This window comes from Salvelinus namaycush, unplaced genomic scaffold, assembly GCF_016432855.1.
Source record: "Salvelinus namaycush isolate Seneca unplaced genomic scaffold, SaNama_1.0 Scaffold518, whole genome shotgun sequence".
Classification (NCBI taxonomy): Eukaryota; Metazoa; Chordata; class Actinopteri; order Salmoniformes; family Salmonidae; genus Salvelinus; species Salvelinus namaycush.
In genome coordinates this window covers 79,871-103,310 of record NW_024061218.1, presented here as the reverse complement: position 1 = coordinate 103,310, position 23,440 = coordinate 79,871, and the positions used below count along the sequence as shown (strand labels likewise).

The window sequence follows — 23,440 nt, the reverse complement described above, 5'->3', positions numbered from 1 at the left end:
CCATAATAAACCCCAGGAAGAGTAGCTGCTGCCTTGGCAGGAACTAATGGGGATCCATAATAAACCCCAGGAAGAGTAGCTGCTGCCTTGGCAGGAACAAATGGGGATCCATAATAAACCCCAGGAAGAGTAGCTGCTGCCTTGGCAGGAACAAATGGGGATCCACAATAAACCCCAGGAAGAGTAGCTGCTGCCTTGGCAGGAACTAATGGGGATCCATAATAAACCCCAGGAAGAGTAGCTGCTGCCTTGGCAGGAACTACTGGGGATCCATAATAAACCCCAGGAAGAGTAGCTGCTGCCTTGGCAGGAACTAATGGGGATCCATAATAAACCCCAGGAAGAGTAGCTGCTGCCTTGGCAGGAACTAATGGGGATCCATAATAAACCCCAGGAAGAGTAGCTGCTGACTTGGCAGGAACTAATGGGGATCCATAATAAACCCCAGGAATAGTAGCTGCTGCCTTGGCAGGAACAAATGGGGATCCACAATAAACCCCAGGAAGAGTAGCTGCTGCCTTGGCAGGAACTAATGGGGATCCATAATAAACCCCGGGAAGAGTAGCTGCTGCCTTGGCAGGAACTAATGGGGATCCATAATAAACCCCAGGAAGAGTAGCTGCTGCCTTGGCAGGAACAAATGGGGATCCACAATAAACCCCAGGAAGAGTAGCTGCTGCCTTGGCAGGAACTAATGGGGATCCATAATAAACCCCGGGAAGAGTAGCTGCTGCCTTGGCAGGAACTAATGGGGATCCATAATAAACCCCAGGAAGAGTAGCTGCTGCCTTGGCAGGAACAAATGGGGATCCATAATAAACCCCAGGAAGAGTAGCTGCTGCCTTGGCAGGAACTAATGGGGATCCATAATAAACCCCAGGAAGAGTAGCTGCTGCCTTGGCAGGAACTAATGGGGATCCATAATAAACCCCAGGAAGACTAGCTGCTGCCTTGGCAGGAACAAATGGGGATCCATAATAAACCCCAGGAAGAGTAGCTGCTGCCTTGACAGGAACTAATGGGGATCCATAAAAAAACCCAGGAAGAGTAGCTGCTGCCTTGGCAGGAACTAATGGGGATCCATAATAAACCCCAGAAAGAGTAGCTGCTGCCTTGGCAGGAACAAATGGGGATCCATAATAAACCCCAGGAAGAGTAGCTGCTGCCTTGGCAGGAACTAATGGGGATCCATAATAAACCCCAGGAAGAGTAGCTGCTGCCTTGGCAGGAACTAATGGGGATCCATAATAAACCCCAGGAAGAGTAGCTGCTGCCTTGGCAGGAACAAATGGGGATCCATAATAAACCCCAGGAAGAGTAGCTGCTGCCTTGGCAGGAACAAATGGGGATCCATAATAACCCCCCCCCCCTTCCCCCCAGACAGAGGAGGCCAACCTTTCACCCCCCCAGACAGAAAAGGCCTACCTTTCACCCCCCCAGACAGAGAAGGTCTACCTTTCCACCCAGACAGAGAAGGTCTACCTTTCCACCCAGACAGAGAGGGTCTACCTTTCCACCCAGACAGAGAGGGTCTACCTTTCCACCCAGACAGAGAGGGTCTACCTTTCCACCCAGACAGAGAAGGTCTATCTTTCCACCCCAGACAGAGAGGGTCTACCTTTCCACCCAGACAGAGAGGGTCTACCTTTCCACCCAGACAGAGAGGGTCTACCTTTCCACCCCAGACAGAGAAGGCCAACCGTTCCACCCCAGACAGAGAGGGTCTACCTTTCCACCCAGACAGAGAAGGCCAACCTTTCCACCCCAGACAGAGAGGCCAACCTTTCCACCCCAGACAGAGAGGGTCTACCTTTCCACCCAGACAGAGAAGGCCAACCTTTCCACCCAGACAGAGAGGGTCTACCTTTCCACCCAGACAGAGAAGGCCAACCTTTCCACCCCAGACAGGGAGGGTCTACCTTTCACCCCCCCAGACAGAGAAGGCCTACCTTTCACCCCCCCAGACAGAGAAGGCCTACCTTTCCACCCCAGACAGAGAAGGTCTACCTTTCCACCCAGACAGAGAAGGTCTACCTTTCCACCCAGACAGAGGAGGTCTACCTTTCCACCCCAGACAGAGAGGGTCTACCTTTCCACCCAGACAGAGAAGGCCTACCTTTCCACCCAGACAGAGAAGGCCAACCTTTCCACCCAGACAGAGAAGGCCAACCTTTCCACCCCAGACAGAGAGGGTCTACCTTTCCACCCAGACAGAGAAGGCCAACCTTTCCACCCAGACAGAGAGGGTCTACCTTTCCACCCAGACAGAGAGGGTCTACCTTTCCACCCAGACAGAGAAGGCCAACCTTTCCACCCCAGACAGAGAAGGCCAACCTTTCCACCCCAGACAGAGAAGGCCAACCTTTCCACCCAGACAGAGAAGGCCAACCTTTCCACCCAGACAGAGAAGGCCAACCTTTCCACCCAGACAGAGAGGGTCTACCTTTCCACCCAGACAGAGAAGGCCAACCTTTCCACCCAGACAGAGAAGGCCTACCTTTCCACCCCAGACAGAGAAGGCCTACCTTTCCACCCCAGACAGAGAAGGCCTACCTTTCCACCCCAGACAGAGAGGGTCTACCTTTCCACCCAGACAGAGAAGGCCAACCTTTCCACCCAGACAGAGAAGGACAACCTTTCCACCCCAGACAGGGGTTTAAGCGTTGTTCTATTCTACAGAAAGTGAGTAGCTTTAATCAATTGATAGTGACATAATTAGATGACTTCCTAAGCAAAGTCAGACTCTGAATGTCAAAGAAACAAAACAATGATACCCCCTTGTGCATCAGAGTCACGTCTTTCCTGGCTATTTTACAGCTGGTTTCTAGCATAAAGCATCACTTTATACACTGAACAGAAATATCAAACGCAACATTTTCTAAGATCTTAGAGATCTTACTGAGTTAGTGAATATAAGGAAATCAGTCAATTGAAATACATTAATTAGACCCTAATCTATGGATTTAACATGACTGGGCAGGGGTGCAGCCATGGGTGGGCCTAGGAGGGCAAAGGCCCACCCACTTGGCAGCCAGACCCACCCACCCACTGGGGAGCCAGGCCCAGCCAATCAGAATGATTTTTTCCCCACAAAAAGGGCTTTATTACAGAGAGAAATAATTGTTAGCAGGTTTCAGCATCACAATGTAAGTTACTCAAATCTGGTTTATTGTGAGGTCAATAGCTCTGGATAAATACATCACGGGCAAGAAACATCTTGTTTTTAATAAGTCTATTATAGTAGTAGGAAGCTATCAAAGCTGACCTCTGGTCCTCCTCATCTTCACGCTCTCCTCCTCATCTTCACACTCTCCTCCTCATCTTCACACTCTCCTCCTCATCTTCACACTCTCCTCCTCATCTTCACGCTCTCCTCCTCATCTTCACGCTCTCCTCCTCATCTTCACGCTCTCCTCCTCATCTTCACGCTCTCCTCATCTTCACACTCTCCTCATCTTCACACTCTCCTTCTCAAACTGAACAGAACGTAGGCTATAGGCTAGTAGTTGACCTCTGGTCCTTCTCATCTTCACACTCTCCTCCTCATCTTCACACTCTCCTTCTCAAACTGAACAGAACGTAGGCTATAGGCTAGTAGTTGACCTCTGGTCCTCCTCATCTTCACACTCTCCTCATCTTCACACTCTCCTTCTCAAACTGAACAGAACGTAGGCTATAGGCTAGTAGTTGAGCATTTTTTTGGACACTGCCTAATCAAAGATTATTTGCGGAAAAACCCTTTGCCTCTCCTCCTGAACTGCCACCGTAGCCCTACACAGCCACTGGTTAGGCAGCACACGGAAAACCCTTTCCCTCTCCTCCTGTACTGCCACCGTAGCCCTACACAGCCACTGGTTAGGCAGCACACGGAAAAACATTTCCCTCGCCTCCTGTACTGCCACCGTAGCCCTACACAGCCACTGGTTAGGCAGCACACGGAAAAACCTTTCCCTCTCCTCCTGCACTGCCACCGTAGCCCTACACAGCCACTGGTTAGGCAGCACACGGAAAACCCTTTCCCTCTCCTCCTGTACTGCCACCGTAGCCCTACACAGCCACTGGTTAGGCAGCACACGGAAAAACCTTTCCCTCTCCTCCTGCACTGCCACCGTAGCCCTACACAGCCACTGGTTAGGCAGCACACGGAAAACCCTTTCCCTCTCCTCCTGTACTGCCACCGTAGCCCTACACAGCCACTGGTTAGGCAGCACACGGAAAAACCTTTCCCTCTCCTCCTGCACTGCCACCGTAGCCCTACACAGCCACTGGTTAGGCAGCACACGGAAAACCCTTTCCCTCTCCTCCTGTACTGCCACCGTAGCCCTACACAGCCACTGGTTAGGCAGCACACGGAAAACCCTTTATCAGCAGAAGCACAACAGGCCGGGGCTCAGGGTTGGAATATCCTTTGCAGGGTGTAATTCAGCCTAGTTTTCTTCACACCATCCCAGCAGCTATCTTGGAAATATAACTCTGTGCTTCACTGAGCATGCACTTCATAGCCTAGTATAGCCTATGGATCATTTGATTGAGAACACACTAAATAGCCTATAGGTGCAATTGATATTGCACGCCCGCAGAGAATCAGAGATGAGGGGCGGCATCAGGCACACATCCATATATAGCCTAATAAGCAACTCATTCTAAAACACTGAGAAATATTGACATTTTATGAATTACATGACCCTCCATTCTGTACATTTCAATCCGTCTCTTAATCCACGGTTGATACAGTCCCAAAATGTTTTGCATGTCAGCAGTCAAGCTCTCGATATTGGACATTCAAGAAGCAAAGTGTCACCGGCCACGTCGGGGAGAATTTTTGCATTCCCTAACCTTTTACTATTAACCTAATTCTCCTAACCTGCTGCGTTAATTCTCCTCACCTGCTGTGTAAAGTCACTTCTGCATGTAGAGGCACAGAAGACTAAGGGTTGATAGGATGTAACCTACAACTCTGGTCCCTTTGTCCAACTGATGTAATGACCCTGTAATGAGGGTACTATAATATTCATCACTAGGATCGTCTGACAGAGACTGAGATACTATCTGCGCGTGCACCACACACAGCACTATACAGGGGGTCCTCTGTCTCCATACAATAAAAACAAAATGGGGAAATGGAAAGACACGGGAAGGATCCAAGTGAAGGCATACATCAAGATGTTTGAATTTATTCTTGTAGCGACCTTAACCCAACACCTAGCGACCATGTCAAGACGTTCGGACCTCTTCGCGTAACGGTTAAGGTGTTGGCTTGACAGTCTCTGGACCCGTGTTCGAGATCTGGTCAGGATTACCCCCAGAATTCCCTACATTGGTGTCAGAAGTGGGATGGCCATCGGAGAGGCATGTACACGTGAGGGGCATGGTACAGAGAAGCGTAGGATCACGCTTTCCCAAAGGAAGAGGGCAATGTATAATGTAGCGACCTTAACCCAACACCAACCTAGTCAAGAGGTTCACCTCTTTGCGTAATGGTTGAGGTGTTGGCTTGACAGTCACTGGACACGGGTTCGAGTCCCGGTCGGCGCTACCCACCGAATTCGCTACATTATCAATAAAGGGCTATTCCAATGAATTAAACAATCTCCATGATACGTTTTGGTTGAAAACGTTAAATTGTAGGAGCAGGAATAGTGAGACCAAAGATACTTCCCCTTTCATCTGTGGTGACCTTATCCTAATACTCCAGGCCAATTCAATCCCATCATTAGTTTGGTTTAATCCACTCGTTCATAATATTGCCTTTGTGGAGTGTGGTGGATAGGCAACATCCTCTCTCACTCACAGCTGTCAAAAGCCGACTCAATTTAAAACACAAAAAAATGCAACATGTTGTTTAGGCTACTCACTGACCTCAATCAGCTCTCTAGAATCTCTTTTTAGGCAAAAACAAACCAACTATTTGCATTGTCTCTGGAATCACTTTCGATTGTGCTAAAAACGTGCATGCAAACTGTATGCAAATGCAGCTATATACACAATGTCACTATTGTCTCAAACGTTTATTGATATATGCATGCATCAACTTACACAGTGATGAAGATGAATATTCGATGTTCCCCTGATATGAAATCACAACATGAAGACTGAAGATGGACTTTTGCAAGTTCTGGCTTAACAGCTAACACTAGCTAATAACAGCAACTTGTTTTCTAGATATCTGTAACTACAAATTCAGCAAGCTATGGACTGCTTGTGAAGCAGACATATTTTCAGGCTGTAAGGATTTCCCGACGTGTTTCATATAAACAAAAATGAGCTAAATCTTCAAAAACGAACATCCAAGACCGCTTAACCAGCTTGCTAGAAAGGAAACGCTAGCTGTATATGTTTTGGGGCGGAATGGAGATTTGAGCGCCGTCTCTAGGCAACCACAAGCTTCACCCTCAACTTTTCAGCTGAGCAGAGCTGCTTAGCTTGTAAGCAACAACGCTAGCTATCTGGTTCCGTGTACCAAGAGAAAGTCATCTACACATGGATATTTTGGCCTTTCCCCCATAATGTGGCTTGCTTGTTACAACAATTTAGGGACATTTTTATAATAATACATTTATTTTCAGTTAAACTGGCCACGTGAAATATAGATGTCTGTTCTCGCGACACGCGGGAAGGAACGCTGGCCTTATTCTTCTTCTTCAAGGAGGTTTAACGGCAGTTGGCATCCAATTTGTTGCATTACCGCCACCTACTAGACTGGAGTACAACTCCCTTATACTTTGCTTGAAAAATAAAAATTCACTAAATAAATACTCTATCATCTAACACTACGCTCACCAATTTCAAAATTATATAAAATAAAATGAACACCACCCTACTCCACTAATTAAATGTATTTATTCCTACCTCATGCCATCATCCTGAAAGGATGGGACATCACCACTTAACACACCCTGTAACTCTTCCGATGTGAAGTCTTGCACACCCAAATACTTCTCTGCAGCTGCCACCACAATCTCCATTTTCTGCGACTTCAGTTCCATCCCTGCATACAGTTGATAACCATTGCTATAAATACTATAAATCCAATCTTACTGAAACTTATATCACTTTTTGTCCTATCCCTTTGTACTGGTATATCTCTACTACTCTCACCACTCCTCCCCCTTAACCCATCTTCTTCTACTTTCTTCACTGCCTCAGCATATGACAACTTCTGCACTACTCTAACCCTGGAAACCTCAACCTGCCTCTCTCGCACGGGACATTTCTGATCGCCAGCTCCATGGGCACCCCTACAATTAACACATTCCACTACTTTCCCCAATGCTACACATTCCTTTGTCTCATGCCCTTTTGCACATTTCTCACACCTTGGCACATACACTCGTACAGGATAACTTATATATCCTAACTTGACTTTGTCGGGCAAAGACTCATCTTCAAAACTAAAAAATAACAGACAATGACTAGTCTGTTTCCCCACTCTCGCCACCTTGTCTGCGTCGCATCAAACGACGAGCATCACATACACCGGGAATCTTTCCCCTCAGCTGGTCAACTTTTATATTTTCCACTACCCCAGTTATCACTCCTTTCATTGGTGCCCTTTTCTTGAGAACGAAACAATTCACTTTTCTTGCTCCCATTCGTTTTATTCCGAGCACATTCTCCCTCTGACCAACAAAAACAATTATCACTAGACCACTTCTGGTTACCCTCACCGATTCCACATTATCCAACTCTTTTTTCACCCACCGTGACACCGCAGATGGATCAGCCAAAAGGCAAGAGTCCACTTTTTTCATAAACTTCTACTGTCACAGACTCATCTTTTTCCTGAGAAGAATGGTAGAAAGTGTAAGCAGAGGGAGTTGAAGACAGGAGGAGAAATGGAAGTGAATGAGGGTGAAGTATCGGAGGTGGTAGGTGGGGTGAAGTTTCCAAAAACTTCACCACACCTACCACCTCCGATACCCAACATCATACAAAATACAAAAAAAATATTTCAAAAACATAACACTGTCAGTCACAGTTCAAATCCCATCCCTAAACAGGCTCAGGTGCCTGTGAGGACAGAGCATTCATCAACAGGCTTCATTGTAATGCCTCTGCTGTAAAATCCCCGATCAGCCACACTCACAATGATGCCTATTTTCTCAGATGTTTTCTGATAACACCCTTGATAGGCGCCCTGCTTCAAAGATCCACACATGATGCATTCCAATCCGATATCTTCCTGAGGCGCAGAGAATGCTCCTTCTATTCCATAGATACACAAAAAAAACTAAATAAGCCCACTTCTCGTTACTCTCATCGACGCCACCTTATCTGACGCATCCACAATTTCTTATAGATACTTCAATCGGATCTCCCAGGTAACAACATCGATCCAAAACTCTTACCCTTACAAAACGCTAACCCTTACTCAGAACTAGGTTTGGATGTATACACTGAACAAATATAAACACAACATGTAACAAATTTAAAGATTTTACTGAGTTACAGTTCATATAAGGCAATCAGTCAATTTAAATAAATTCATTAGGCCCTAATCTATGGATTTCACATGACTGGGAATACAGATATTGTAACGGCAGTCTACGTCGTCCTCCTCCTCAGACGAGGAGAGGCGAGAAGGATCAGAGGACCAATGTGCAGCGTGGTAATTAGACATAATGAACTTAATCAAACAAAACAAGACACAATACAAACTGACAAAACACACTAACCGTCACAGTCCCGTGTAGCACCAACACTGACACAGGAACAATCACCCACAAACAAACAGTGAGAACAGCCTACCTTAATATGGTTCTCAATCAGAGGAAACGTCAAACACCTGCCTCTAATTGAGAACCATATCAGGCAACACATTTAACCCAACATAGAAACAGACAAACTAGACACACAACATAGAATTCCCACCCAGCTCACGTCCTGACCAACACTAAACAAGCAAAACACATACGAACTCTGGTCAGGACGTTACAGATATTCATCTGTTGGTCACAGATACCTTTAAAAAAAAGGTAGGGGCATGGATCAGAAAACCAGTCAGTATCTGGTGTGACCACCATTTACCTCAACCTGCCTTTCTCTCACCGGACACTTCTGATCTCCAGCACCATGGGTACTCCTACAGTTTACACACATAGCTTTTTCCACCAATACTACACATTGCTTCGTCTCATGCTCTCCTGCACACTTCTCACATCTAGGAATCTCCTTCCTACACACTACTGCAACATGATCATAAGCTTGGCACCTAAAACACTGTAATAGGTTTGGGACAAAAACTCTCATGGAATAACTGACACATTCTAACCTGACTTTGTCGGGTAAAGACTCTGCATCAAACTTAGCAGGACAGACAGTGTCTTCTCTGTTTCACCACGGTCTCCACCAGGTCTGGGTTGCACCAACTTCAGTTGATCCTCCTAAACACTTAATGCCACTCTAGGTATCACTCCTTCAATGGTGCCCTGCTCCCTCCAGAGAAAAGCAATTCCTAGTTATTGACCCTAGTCGTGTGGTGTGGAGTGCCCGCTCCTTCTGGACAGTAGAAACTCAAAAAATCTGCACATGTCCATTTTGAGTCACTTTCACCAACCCAACAGTCCCCGACCTCTTCTCCACCCAAAACTCTCACTCCCACTGGGACAGAATCATCTTTATCATCACTGGGACAAGGCTCGACCTCGACCGTCCTCACCTCACCTGCCACCGCAGGTAATTCATCCTTGCTCCCTACACTGGCCCTCTTTAAGCTTTCTATACTATACACACCACTCCTTTCAGTGTCGCGATCTCTCCTCTTCCTATGTCCTTCCACTACAGACCACTCAGATCCTTGACCCTCATCCTCCCCATCTATATAATCAGAACTGTCAGCCATATTGATCTCATTACAGCACATCTGTTGCTTCTCTAACTTCTCTCCTTCACTTTGTCTGTGTGAGACTCAAACTCGGCGGTCTTTACCGCATCTGCCACCGCAGTTAATTCTTCCTCACTATCGCCACGATCAATTTCCTTCTGCAACTCTTCCAGAAGTTCTGTGTAATCCCCCATTCCAAATTCACTCAAAACATATTCAATTTTTCTCATTTTTTCTGTCCTCCACCTTCAGGTCTTCCAGAAGGTTTGTGCATTTCCCCACTCCATATTTACTCAAATCAAATTTACTCATAATATTACTCATAATATGTTCCACTTTGCTCCTTTTTTCCTGTCCGCCATCTTATCAACAACATTCCCTCCACAACACTCATGCACCTTTCTCTCTCTTATTATCACCTCAACCCCTTCTCTCCCTCCTCCTCTTCTCTCCCTCCTCCTCCTCTTCTCTCCCTCCTCTTCTTCCCTCCCTCCTCCTCTTCCCTCCCTCCTCCTCTTCCCTCCCTCCTCCTCTTCTCTCCTTCCTCCTCTTCCCTCCCTCCTCCTCTTCCATCCCTCCTCCTCCTCTTCCCTCCCTCCTCCTCTTGTCTCCCTCCTCCTCTTCCCTCCCTCCTCCTCTTCTCTCCCTCCTCCTCTTCCCTCCCTCCTCATCTTCCATCCCTCCTCCTCCTCTTCTCTCCCTCCTCCTCTTCCCTCCCTCCTCCTCTTCCATCCCTCCTCCTCCTCTTCCCTCCCTCCTCCTCTTCTCTCCCTCCTCCTCTTCCCTCCTCCTCCTCTTCCCTCCTCCTCCTCTTCCCTCCCTCCTCCTCTTCTCTCCCTCCTCCTCTTCCCTCCCTCCTCCTCTTCTCTCCCTCCTCCTCTTCCCTCCCTCCTCCTCTTCTCTCCCTCCTCCTCTTCCCTCCCTCCTCCTCTTCCATCCCTCCTCCTCCTCTTCCCTCCCTCCTCCTCTTCTCTCCCTCCTCCTCTTCCCTCCCTCCTCCTCTTCTCTCCCTCCTCCTCTTCCCTCCCTCCTCCTCTTCCATCCCTCCTCCTCTTCCATCCCTCCTCCTCTTCCCTCCCTCCTCCTCTTCTCTCCCTCCTCCTCTTCCATCCCTCCTCCTCCTCCCTCCCTCCTCCTCTTCTCTCCCTCCTCCTCTTCCCTCCTTCCTCCTCTTCCATCCCTCCTCCTCTTCCCTCCCTCCCCATAGCTGTTGGTTGCTCCATTAGTCGCTAGATAACGTCATGACGTAGTAGTTATTTTAAAGGTTTGTTTTAGGCTTATGCTGCCCCTGTCTCTCATGCAATGATACATTCTCAAAAGTAAAACTAAATACCAGTAGTGTGTATTCATGGATGCCAAGGGAAGTCAGACTTCCCCAAGAAATTGACCAAGAAATAATAATAATTTTAAAAAAAATCTATCTTTCATCTGTCTGTGTTTGATCATTTTCCTTCAATTTTCAAGACGCTGAATGTATCCCTCCAGGAAAAGCATCCGAGCGAGTGAAACAGCGCCCCTCTGTCTCTGTATGTGTAGGCCATCTATCTGTCTCGTCAAAAAGAGTAGCCTTAAAAAAAATATATATTTATAAAGCCAAGCAGCGTTGAGGTAAACTGAGTGAGCTTAACTGTGAATGGACCTGGCGCACCAAACAAAAGTGTCAAGGGAAGCCCGTTTAGATTTGGCTTCACACCAATCACAAGCTAAACTCATTTACAGAAAAAACTTGAATTGTTGCATCTCATTGAGTCGTTGTCCTCCGGTTGGCTAGCCAGCTAGCTAAAATCATCCCTTTCCTAAATTAGCCATGGAAGGAGATAAGGATTTGCTTGTGGCTTTACTTAATTCTCTGTACTGGCCAATGATTATAACAGAGATTCTGATCTAACCATAAATGCATACATTGTGCCCCTGAGTAGGCTAATGTTAACTAGCTGGCCTGGCGCATAATTTCCCATGAAAGGAAGTTAAGCTAGCGAGCAAACATTTTAGCCAGGTAGACAACACAAACTAAAAGCCTGTACTGTATGACAGAGTCATGAAAGAGAGGAGGATGTTGAAATATTGAAGTTGAAATGGTGCTGGTATAGTGGCGGCTGCTCCTGTTGCAGTAACTCTCCGTGGTTCCAAATCCATAGCTGTTGAGTAGTCCAAAACTGTCGTAAACATTAACTTGCTTGACTGTGCTGTAGTAGGTCATGTAACTGTTTGTTTGTGTACTTCACCATACAGATGTCGCTCTATGGTTTTGTGATGAAACAAAGGTGTTGTTGAATGTATTCTGCCACTGTGTCTTCTCATTGTCTCGGCCTTAGGCATATGTATCATGGTGGCATGGGATATGAACTAACAGGTTATAGAGCAAACAACACAATTATCACAACACAATTATCTTAATTATCACAACACAATTATCTTAATTATCACAACACATGTAATATGGGTTTTTCTCCTGGCTTGGCTTCCTCAGTGACTTTATCCATTCACCACTACTGCTAAATGGAATGTTTGAAGGAGAACAAAATTGAACTAATTAAAAGCACAGAAAAAAAACAGATTAAAGTATATCATTTAAAAATATATATATTTAGTTTTGCTTTTATTGTTTATCCCTTGGAGAGATGTGGTGTCATTTAACAACAAAGGAACCGATTTAATCAATTAACTTTACTCGCTGCTACAGAGGGGAGAGGACGGAGAGGCGGAAGAGGACATAGAGGTGGGAGAAAGGGCGCAAGTGACACACGCAGCAGCCGGCGGAGGCGCACAGCTGAACTCAGCCGAGCGGGCACACACACAAACAGGGAAGTCGCTAAATCATTAAAAAGTCGTTGGGGCAGCCTTAAAAAGTAGCTACATTTGTGGCTATACTCGTTTACAAATAAAAGTCGCTAGAGGGGAATGAAAACTCTCTAAATCTAGCAACAAAGTCGCTAATTTTGCATCACTTGCTCCGACACCTGTGGCTAGCAGCGGAGCTCCATTAAAATATACATAAAAATGATAGCTTTACAACAGAAGTTAAAGTATCCTTATTTTAACGGAATAAATCAATCAAATACAAATGCAAGAGACAGTTTGGTACTTTTTGTAATTAGTAAATAAAAGGGGAATTTAAATGTTAGTACTGAATCATGGGTAAAGTAGTTATTTATTCCCCTGTCAACCTCATTGACTTTAAAAAGGTCAACGTACACAGCTGTAGCATACTGTACTGTCAAAGATGTGTATAACTAACCCAGCGTACTGTACTGTCTTTGGTACTATCACAGATAGAACAATGAGAGTTAGTTATACAAATATTTGGTACTACTGTCTTTGGCTGAAGGATCTCCGACTACATTTCCCGAGAGCCACCAGCTTTGCGGCGCATGCCTATAAATGATTTACTGGCCACCTCGTGACCACTCTGATTTCAAGAAATAGGGGTGACCTCTTGTTGCAAGAACAGTGGGAGAATAGTCCAAGTTACCATACAAAGATGGTAAGTAACAAACAAAAAGTTGTATTAACTTTGTTTACGGAACTTTAGCGTTACTAAAATGATGAATGCACACACCTGCTATAACGTTAGTAGTACGCTGACAGCGAGGTGACATTTCGTTCGCTTGTTGCCAGCAACCAACGCTTGCTTCTGTAAGTAGTTGACCTAATTTATACAGTAGTTAGTTAGCTACCGGTAACCAACTTTTGTATCAATTTAAAAAAAAAAATGTAAAACTATTTTGCTTGTGATTCTTGTTATGATGTTTAAAGACAAGTTGGAAGGAATACAATCTAATTCCTTGTTGGCAATGTGCCAGTCAATTTGGCAGGTTCTAGTATAATGTTGTTTCGACAGCTGTGTAGTATACACGTGTCTACATTTCTTTGAAAAGGTCAAATTGGCAGAATGTGTTAATTTGGCCTAACGTTATCTATGTAAGTTGTCTAATTATTGCATGCGACTTTCTCCCCAGCAAAATTGCTTGTTTTTGGACTCTACGTTTGTGTGAAAGGGAAAAGGTTGAATGAATGGTGAAAGTTTTCTACAGTAGCTATAAATATCTCGTCTCAGATGGCTCGAGGGGTGTGTTCTATTTTTAAATTCACCGTGGCTTACCTCGTGAGTTAATAAATCCCCACTCCGACATTGTCCGGTCACGGATCCCATATGGAATACCATTGTTGGAGACGAGCTACCATTCTAGTACAGTTCTCTCTAGTAGTGTCACTGAATGTCACTTTACGAGTGAACTCTTAGCCGATTCCTCAAACGTATCCCACTCACCTCATTTCATGTACACCTCATTTCTACTTGACTGTTTGACTGATAGTACATAACATTGATATTACTGTAAAACTTCCCGAAATGTTTTGCCTAGCTGGATAATTTCCTCAAACCCTCCCAAGTAACGCATGGCTTGGGGCAAGTTTACCTCCAATATTTTAAAATGTGCCTCTGAAATTGCAGTGACAAAACATTTGTCAGTGTTTGGTTGTTCATTTGGCAACAAATGGAAGGAACTGAAACCTGGACTTATTACCTGAACTTGTCAAAATAAATACAAATTTGTGTTCCATTGTGAAACATTTTACTACAGTGTTTAGGCTAATTCACTCTGGATAAATGTCTAAATAACTAGTGTAATGTGCCCTAATGAATAGGACTGTGATCTGTGTTTCTATATGTTGCAGTCTGCTGAACCTGTTCGTGTTCTGGTGACCGGCGCTGCTGGGCAGATTGCCTACTCCTTGTTGTTTGGCATCGCCAAGGGAGATGTGTTCGGCAAAGATCAGGTAGAGAGAAGGAAGAAGCTTTGGCTTGACTTGCCAGCTGATCCTGTTAGGGGTTGTCTAGTGTCTGAAATTACACCCTATTCCCTATATAGTCCACTACTTAACCTATTTGCCCTGGTCAAAATGAGTGCATAATATAGGGAATAGGGTGCCATGTTGGATACCTCCTGTGTCAGTTAAATAAAACATAATGACTGATGGGCAACATGCAGCATCACACTACCCCTTCAGTCACACAACCTGCAGAAGCTTCACTCAAGGCTTTAGTGTTCTAGAATTGCCTGAAATAGAACCACTAGGATACAGCCTACCGGTAGGTAGCATAGGCCTAACACTGTCCCTTCAAGCAGTCATAACAAGCAGTGTTGTCAATGTAGTAATCATATGAACCATACACATCTGTTCAGTTAGCAATCTACCAGCCTGTAAGTCAATGGAAAGATCAATAGATCCTACTCATTTATCTACTCATGTCATTTCATGGTCTCTCCTCTCAGCCAATCACCCTGATCTTGCTGGACATCACCCCCATGTTGCCAGTCCTGGATGGAGTGGTCATGGAGCTGCAGGACTGTGCCCTCCCACTCCTCAGAGGTAAACCATGGGGCAGACAACACTCACTGGATTGACATGGCTTTGCTTTAGTTGAGGCACCAGTAGTATCTCCATCTCCATTGTGACTGGTATTTTTCTGTTGTCAGTGGTGGTGTCCTTGCTTTGTTCTCGTCTCGGCTGTGAGGCCCCAGTATTAACGCTCAGTGCTGCAAAGACAATGTTCTCTCTGTGTATGGTGTGTTGCAAAGACCATTTCCAATGTGGGGTGGGGGGTGTCTATAGTGTGGTGACCCTGTGTCCCAACCAGATCTGGGTTCAAGCACTATTTAAATTCTTTCAAATATTTTTAAGGTGTTTGCCAGATCGGTGGGATTTTCAGAATTGACAATCTCGCAGTATCCCTTTAAAGCAGTTAACTGGCAACAGTCTGTCCCACAGACAACAGTAGCAGAACAAAGGGATCAATACAGGGTTTGCTGAAACTAACCTTAAAAGCAAAAATGGTGTGACTGAGCTGATCTGAATGTAAGGTGTTGGGACAAGATGGGAATTGAGACGGGGAAAACAACACTGAGACAATGTACAGGAGAACGTGATGGGAAAACAAATGCAAGCCTTTGTTTCTCCATAGAGGCCACTTTCATTGTCAAGAGCGATCATGTCCAAAACATTGCGCTTGAACTATTTATCCTAATAAAGCACTCCTTAAAAACAGCTTCCTGCTGTCCTGGATCATAATTATCTTCCCCTTTTTTCTCCTAAAATGACATACCCAAATCTAACTGCCTGTAGCTCAGGCCCTGAAGCAAGGATATGCATGTTCTTGATGCCATTTGAAAGGAAACACTTTGAAGTTTGTGGAAATGTGAAAGTAATGTAGGAGAATATAACACATTAGAATGGTAAAAGATGATACAAAGAAAAACCATTCTGTTTTTGTACCGTCTTTGAAAGAGAAAGGCCGTAATGTATTATTCCAGCCCAGGTGCAATTTAGATTTTGGCAACTAGATGGCAGCAGTGTATGTGTGAAGTTTTGGACTGATCCAATGATCTGTTCAAAATTTAGTATCAAGACTGCCCAAATGTGCCTAATTGGTTTATTAATACATTTTCAAGTTCATAACTGTGCACTCTCCTCAAACAACAGCATGGTCTTTCACTGTAATAGCTACTGTAAATTGGACAGTGCAGTTAGATTAACAAGAATTTAAGCTTTCTGACTATCAGATATGTCTGTCCTGGGAAATGTTCGTGTTACTTACAACCTCAGGCTAATCACATTAGCCAATGTTAGCTCAACCGTCCTGTGGGGGACCCACCGAGCCTGTAGAGATTAATTAGACAACACTGTAGTAAGACCTTTAACAATTAAAACAGGATAATAAAGACTACTTTTTCCTTCTGTTTGTCAGTCCTGCACCCTGTTGTATATTTGCTTCGTCTAGAGGTCATTCCCACAGACAAGGAAAGAAACCTACAAGTGTCTTATAGGACACGTCCAGATAGTCAGAAACAAGTGTGAAAAGGGAGGGACTATTTGATACCGACTGAACAAGCCCCTGTTTATTCCATCTGTTTTCAGAGGTCATCCCCACGGACAAGGAGGAGGTTGCCTTTAAGGACCTGGACGCTGCCATCCTGGTGGGCTCCATGCCCAGGAGAGAGGGTATGGAGAGGAAGGATCTGCTCAAGGCTAACGTGGCCATCTTCAAGAGCCAGGGGGCCGCGCTGGAGAAGTACGCCAAGAAAACTGTCAAGGTGAGATGATAGACAGAGCCCAACAGACAGGGTTTGTTGTCAGTGTCTGGTGACTGTCAATGTGTCCCTAAATGTCTATGCAGACTTCGCTGTCTGTCAGTACTAGCAGGTACCCTGTGTTTGTGGTATAGTGTAAGCCATGTGTCCTTAGACATGGAGAGGACTCGTGATGCTGCACCTCAGAGCTGTTGAAATTCAGTTCACCACGTGTTGGGCTCTTAATTCCTATGGAAAGACTGGCCTGGAATGCCGTTGGTGTGCACGCATTGTTTGTGGGTTTGTTTTGTGAGCTTGTGTTTTGATTAAAAAATCTAGCTGCCTGCATGTCTAAACACTATCCCACCTATCCGGTCTGTAAGCTTAACGTTGTATCCCCCCTGGCTGGGTTCCATCCCAGGAGTCGGTCTAGAAGCCTCACGTTGTATCCCCCCTGGCTGGGTTCCATCCCAGGAGTCGGTCTAGAAGCCTCACGTTGTGTCCACCCTGGCTGGGTTCCATCCCAGGAGTCGGTCTAGAAGCCTCACGTTGTATCCACCCTGGCTGGGTTCCATCCCAGGAGTCGGTCTAGAAGCCTCACGTTGTATCCACCCTGGCTGGGTTCCATCCCAGGAGTCGGTCTAGAAGCCTCACGTTGTATCCACCCTGGCTGGGTTCCATCCCAGGAGTCGGTCTAGAAGCCTTACATTGTATCCACCCTGGCTGGGTTCCATCCCAGGAGTCGGTCTAGAAGCCTCACATTGTATCCACCCTGGCTGGGTTCCATCCCAGGAGTCGGTCTAGAAGCCTCACGTTGTGTCCACCCTGGCTGGGTTCCATCCCAGGAGTCGGTCTAGAAGCCTCACGTTGTGTCCACCCTGGCTGGGTTCCATCCCAGGAGTCAGTCTAGAAGCGTCACATTGTATCCACCCTGGCTGGGTTCCATCCCAGGAGTCGGTCTAGAAGCCTCACGTTGTATCCACCCTGGCTGGGTTCCATCCCAGGAGTCGGTCTAGAAGCCTCACGTTGTGTCCACCCTGGCTGGGTTCCATCCCAGGAGTCGGTCTAGAAGCCTCACGTTGTGTCCACCCTGGCTGGGTTCCATCCCAGGAGTTGGTCCACTTCGGTCTAGAAGCCTCACGTTGTATCCACCCTGGCTGGGTTCCATCCCAGGAGTCGGTCTAGAAGCCTCACGTTGTATCCACCCTGGCTGGGTTCCATCCCAGGAGTCAAGGGAGACATTCTGATTCTCTGCTGCCCCCCAAGTGTGCACTTGGACATTCACCTTCATGGATTTACAAAATAAATGGACTGGTGAGGAATATGGTGGAAACTATAGCATTATAATGAGTCATTTTAATAGTAGAGAATAGGAACTCCAAGGACTGGAATGTCCTGACTAGTGCCAGTGGAACTGTGGGGGTGTTGTGAGGAGGCCTGTTGGCCTCAGTCCAACACTTGTTGCTAGATCAGTGTCTGTCACACTGTGTGACTGCTTGTGTGTGCTGGCACTTGTCCTGCACCCTTGTCATTTCTTCCCCAAGTGACCTTGTTGCAAAAACTTACCATGTTTTCAGGCAGCGTGCAAGGCTGAAGCTGCCATGATAGAACGTCTCCAACCTTGCACGCTGCCTGACTGTCTAGCAGGGCGTCTTCAACCTTGCATGCTGTCTGTCTAGCAGGGCGTCTTCAACCTTGCACGCTGCCTGACTGTCTAGCAGGGCGTCTTCAACCTTGCACGCTGCCTGACTGTCTAGCAGGGCGTCTTCAACCTTGCACGCTGTCTGACTGTCTAGCAGGGCGTCTTCAACCTTGCACGCTGTCTGACTGTCTAGCATGGCGTCTCCAACCTTGCACGTCAGGCAGCGAGGCTTTGGAATTTTCCCTCTACTCACAGGTGGCTCCAGTTTCAAGTAAATTTTAAATATTTTTTACTACATGGTGACCATAGACAATGCAATACATGGCTATATTTCATTGATAATGGATCAAACATTTAAGTTGGACTAAAAGTGCAAACTATGACTATGTACATTTTGTTAAATTCATAACAATATGTACAATGTGTATATATGCCCTCTTAGTCTCACGTTGCCTTCAACGTCTCATCACTCTGCTGTGAAGTTAAAATGTGCGGTGCATCTACAGTCATGTTCGTCAGACCATGAGACACTCTGAAAATCACTCTTCTACATCTACAGTCATGTTCGTCAGACCGTGAGACACTCTGAAAATCACTCTTCTACATCTACAGTCATGTTCGTCAGACCGCGAGACACTCTGAAAATCACTCTTCTACATCTACAGTCATGTTCGTCAGACCGTGAGACGCTCTGAAAATCACTCTTCTACAGTCATGTTCGTCAGACCGCGAGACACTGAAAATCACTCTCCTACATCTACAGTCATGTTCGTCAGACCGTGAGACACTCTGAAAATCACTCTCCTACATCTACAGTCATGTTCGTCAGACCGTGAGACTCTGAAAATCACTCTCCTACATCTACAGTCATGTTCGTCAGACCGTGAGACACTCTGAAAATCACTCTTCTACATCTACAGTCATGTTCGTCAGACCGTGAGACACTCTGAAAATCACTTCTACATCTACAGTCATGTTCGTCAGACCGCGAGACACTCTGAAAATCACTCTTCTACATCTACAGTCATGTTCGTCAGACCGTGAGACGCTCTGAAAATCACTCTTCTACAGTCATGTTCGTCAGACCGCGAGACACTCTGAAAATCACTCTTCTACATCTACAGTCATGTTCGTCAGACCATGAGACACTCTGAAAATCACTCTTCTACATCTACAGTCATGTTCGTCAGACCATGAGACACTCTGAAAATCACTCTTCTACATCTACAGTCATGTTCGTCAGACCATGAGACACTCTGAAAATCACTTCTACATCTACAGTCATGTTCGTCAGACCGTGAGACACTCTGAAAATCACTCTTCTACATCTACAGTCATGTTCGCCAGACCGTGAGACACTCTGAAAATCACTCTTCTCACAAACGGCTGTAGCGTCCAAACTGTTTGGAAACGCTCCGATGAGACTGGCAGGAACATGACGGTGGTCTGTTTTGTTCTACAAGCCTGACGGGACTCGTCTGTACCTGCTTCTGTTTGTAGTGTCTGAACCGTTTGGGTTAAAACTGTGACCCCACTGTGGAAAGGGGAGGTTCTCCCCAACACCATGGGGTTCTCTGGTTTGCTCTGTGTGGTGTACGACTGTCCTGACTGTTTTCTAACATTGTCTCTCCATTGTCTCGGTCAGGTCCTGGTGGTAGGTAACCCAGCCAACACCAACTGTCTGATCGCAGCCAAGTCTGCCCCGTCCATCCCCAAAGGGAACTTCTCCTGCCTTACCCGTCTGGACCACAACCGGGCCCGCTCTCAGGTACCTGTGTGAAGTGGTTTTGTTCCCTTGAACCCCCTGAATTAATATTGTTACTTCAATCCCTCATGATGACTGAGTCTGTCTGTACTTGAACTGTAGTGGGTGTTTTAAGTTTCATTTGGGGACAGATAAAGTGGGTGTGGATTATCTTGATGGTAATATCATCCTTACACAGCTCTCTTGCCTCCCTCCCCCAGGTTGCGATGCGCTGCGGCGTGCCAGCCACCCAAGTGAAGAACGTGATCATCTGGGGCAACCACTCGTCCACCCAGTACCCAGACGTCCACCACTGCAAGGTAATAGATCATTATCACAATGTTATGTAATGAAGTATTATTATACCACTGCAAGGCAGTAGTGAATATTATATGGTAATATTTAACATGTGATTATAATTGTTTTGCTACTCCAAGGTCAACATGGCGGGCAGCGACCTGGCCTGCTTCGCCGCTGTTAAGGACGATGACTGGCTCAAAGGGTCCTTCATTTCTGTGAGTTTACTCTACTGTAAAACACATTATCTGGCTATGTGATTTAACTTTAACCCCCCCCCCCCCCATTAGAGGTGGTCCAAGGGATAGTAACCTCTGACCTTCTCCATGTGTTTTGATAAGGGGAGAGGAATCCTGGAAAGATGAATTGAGACAGCTGAAGAAGACTACTGGATTAGGGATGATGAGACATTTTCTAAGGCATCTCTCTTCCTCCCTCTCCTCTTCCCCTCTCAGACAGTGCAGCAGAGGGGGGCTGCGGTTATCGCGGCCAGGAAGCTGTCCAGTGCCATGTCTGCAGCCAAGGCTATCTGTGACCACATGAGGGACATCTGGTCAGGCACTCCTGAGGTCAGCTAAGAGGGGTCCTATGGGACAATTCTGTGGCTTTAAGATAGAGTTAGGATTAGTTTACCCTACCCAAATCTACATCGTAACCATTAAGGCTATGTTTTATTAACTCCTAATCTATAGTGCACTCTACTATTTTAAAGTATGGATGCGTCCCAATTCTCCACCCTTCTCCCAGAGTGTGCACTCCCACAATTCCAGACAGTCATGGATTAAAAAGTATGAATTGGTATAATATTTGGCTAGAGGCCATTGTTACATTTGAGATGTGTTTAGTTGCACACTTTGGGAAGAGGGTGGAGAATCGTGGTGCAGCCTGTCTTTGTGTTAATGGTTCCTGAACACAGTGTGGTGCAGCCTGTCTTTGTGTTAATGGTTCCTGAACACAGTGTGGTGCAGCCTGTCTTTGTGTTAATGGTTCCTGAACACAGTGTGGTGCAGCCTGTCTTTGTGTTAATGGTTCCTGAACACAGTGTGGTGCAGCCTGTCTGTGTTAATGGTTCCTGAACACAGTGTGGTGCAGCCTGTCTTTGTGTTAATGGTTCCTGAACACAGTGTGGTGCAGCCTGTCTTTGTGTTAATGGTTCCTGAACACAGCGTGGTGCAGCCTGTCTTTGTGTTAATGTTTCCTGAACGCAGCCCTGACCTCTGTCTTGTGTTTGCAGGGAGAGTTTGTCTCCATGGGTGTCTACTCCAGCAGTAACTCCTATGGTGTCGCTGAAGACCTCATCTACTCATTCCCTGTTCACATCAAGGTGAGACAGATCCTTGACACTCTGCGCTCTACACTCCTCCATACTAAGGCTGTGTTTACACAGGCAGCACAATTCTGATCTTTTGCCCAATTATTGGCGAAAGATCTTATCTGATTGGGCAAAAGATCATAATTGTGCTGCATGGTCAGCTGTCATCACCACTTAACCAGAGAGCTCTGCTATTATTGACTATAAACAGGTGCTCTAGTCTACGACCAGCTACCTATTGCAGTGGGAAGTTAATCACTTTGGCCTATTATTCAATATACATTGTTCTCCTGTCTTTGTTATCCTCAGGACAAGCAGTGGAAGATTGTGGACGGGTTGGCCATCAACGACTTCTCCCGAGGCAAGATGGACGCCACTGCAGCTGAGCTGGTGGAGGAGAGGGACACCGCCGTCACCTTCCTCAGCGCTTGACTACGCTCCCAGCCACGGCAACCAACCCGGCAACAGCACTTGGACGCAGAACCCACACCTCCAGACTCACGTCTGTGATGCCGCATTCATGTGCTACTCGGAACTTAGGAAACTCTGGAATATCCAACTTGGAAGTTCCATATGAACGGTTTAACTTTATATGTTTTACAGCATTTTTTTTTTTAGACCTGAGTTTCTGGTCATTCTGATGGCACATGAACATGGCATGATACTCACTGCTGCAGCTCTGTGTCCAAAACATTAATGTTACACACTTCTGAACAGGTTATCCCTGTTTGGATGGTTACCATGCTTACCATGGAATGGAGAATTGTTATGGGTAGTTGATGCACTTGTAGTTACTATGACGATCATTGTTCAACGGTTAATTGTTGCTCAGTCAGAACAATAAAATCAGCAAACAATGTATAGTCCTTATTGTGTTTCTAGATTTAACTTAATATTTTTGTGAAACAACTCTTGGTTAAATGATTTAACTTCCTTTTTTTTTTTACTATTTGGCATTTTCCCATTTAATATTTGACTATCTGAATGTGATCACCAGATGTAACACTACTATTTATAACAGTAGCAGGTGGTTATGGCATAGTCCTGCCACTAGGGGGCAGCACATTCTAATCTGTAAAACCCAGGACAGTAAAATGTATCAGATGGTTAATTGTTTTAAACCTCTGGATAATATCTCCCTGGACTCTCACACTCCTGACGAAACAATAAAACATTTATCAACTGATTGAGTAAATTTCACAATTTCTGCACAAATCGACATTTTATTAGTCCTATGAATAGTGTAGCTCGCCACAGTATGACGTGCTAGCTTGCCAGCTCTCCTTTCAACACTGCATTTAGAAAAACAAATATTAAGATTAGCCGGAGGGACGTGCTGTGATTCATAAATGTTAAATTATAGTGTAACGACCCTGGGTTTATAAGCGTGGAAATCGACTCTGCCGCGTGAACATGCTTTTCCGGCACAGTCGATGGTCGTTACAATAGTTTACACCCAGAATGTCCTACATCAGATTTTCCCTGACTTGCATTGCTTTGTCACCTGTAGTAAAAAAAAGAATTAAAAAAAAAAGTGGTCCTTCCATTTTAG

At 45.7% G+C, this 23,440-nt stretch overlaps 1 protein-coding gene across 1 annotated transcript; it reads left to right on the top strand.

The window, feature by feature from the left end:
• The first annotated feature begins 13,225 nt into the window (after positions 1-13,225).
• LOC120041728 (malate dehydrogenase, cytoplasmic-like) lies at positions 13,226-23,074 on the top strand. The gene is made up of 10 exons (XM_038986591.1): positions 13,226-13,307; positions 14,501-14,602; positions 15,100-15,196; positions 16,742-16,917; positions 20,181-20,303; positions 20,501-20,599; positions 20,717-20,794; positions 21,032-21,145; positions 21,811-21,900; positions 22,198-23,074. The coding sequence occupies exons 1-10, from the start codon at positions 13,305-13,307 to the stop codon at positions 22,318-22,320; spliced, it is 1,005 nt and encodes a 334-aa protein (XP_038842519.1). The 5' UTR covers positions 13,226-13,304; the 3' UTR covers positions 22,321-23,074.
• The last annotated feature ends 366 nt before the right edge of the window (positions 23,075-23,440 follow it).

What these genes read in the sequence shown, in the direction of transcription:
- LOC120041728 (XM_038986591.1), top strand. An exon ending in TGCCCTCCCACTCCTCAGAG is followed by an intron (nt 15,197 to 16,741) that starts GTAAACCATGGG and finishes ATCTGTTTTCAG; the next exon opens with AGGTCATCCCCACGGACAAG. An exon ending in TCTGGTCAGGCACTCCTGAG is followed by an intron (nt 21,146 to 21,810) that starts GTCAGCTAAGAG and finishes TTGTGTTTGCAG; the next exon opens with GGAGAGTTTGTCTCCATGGG.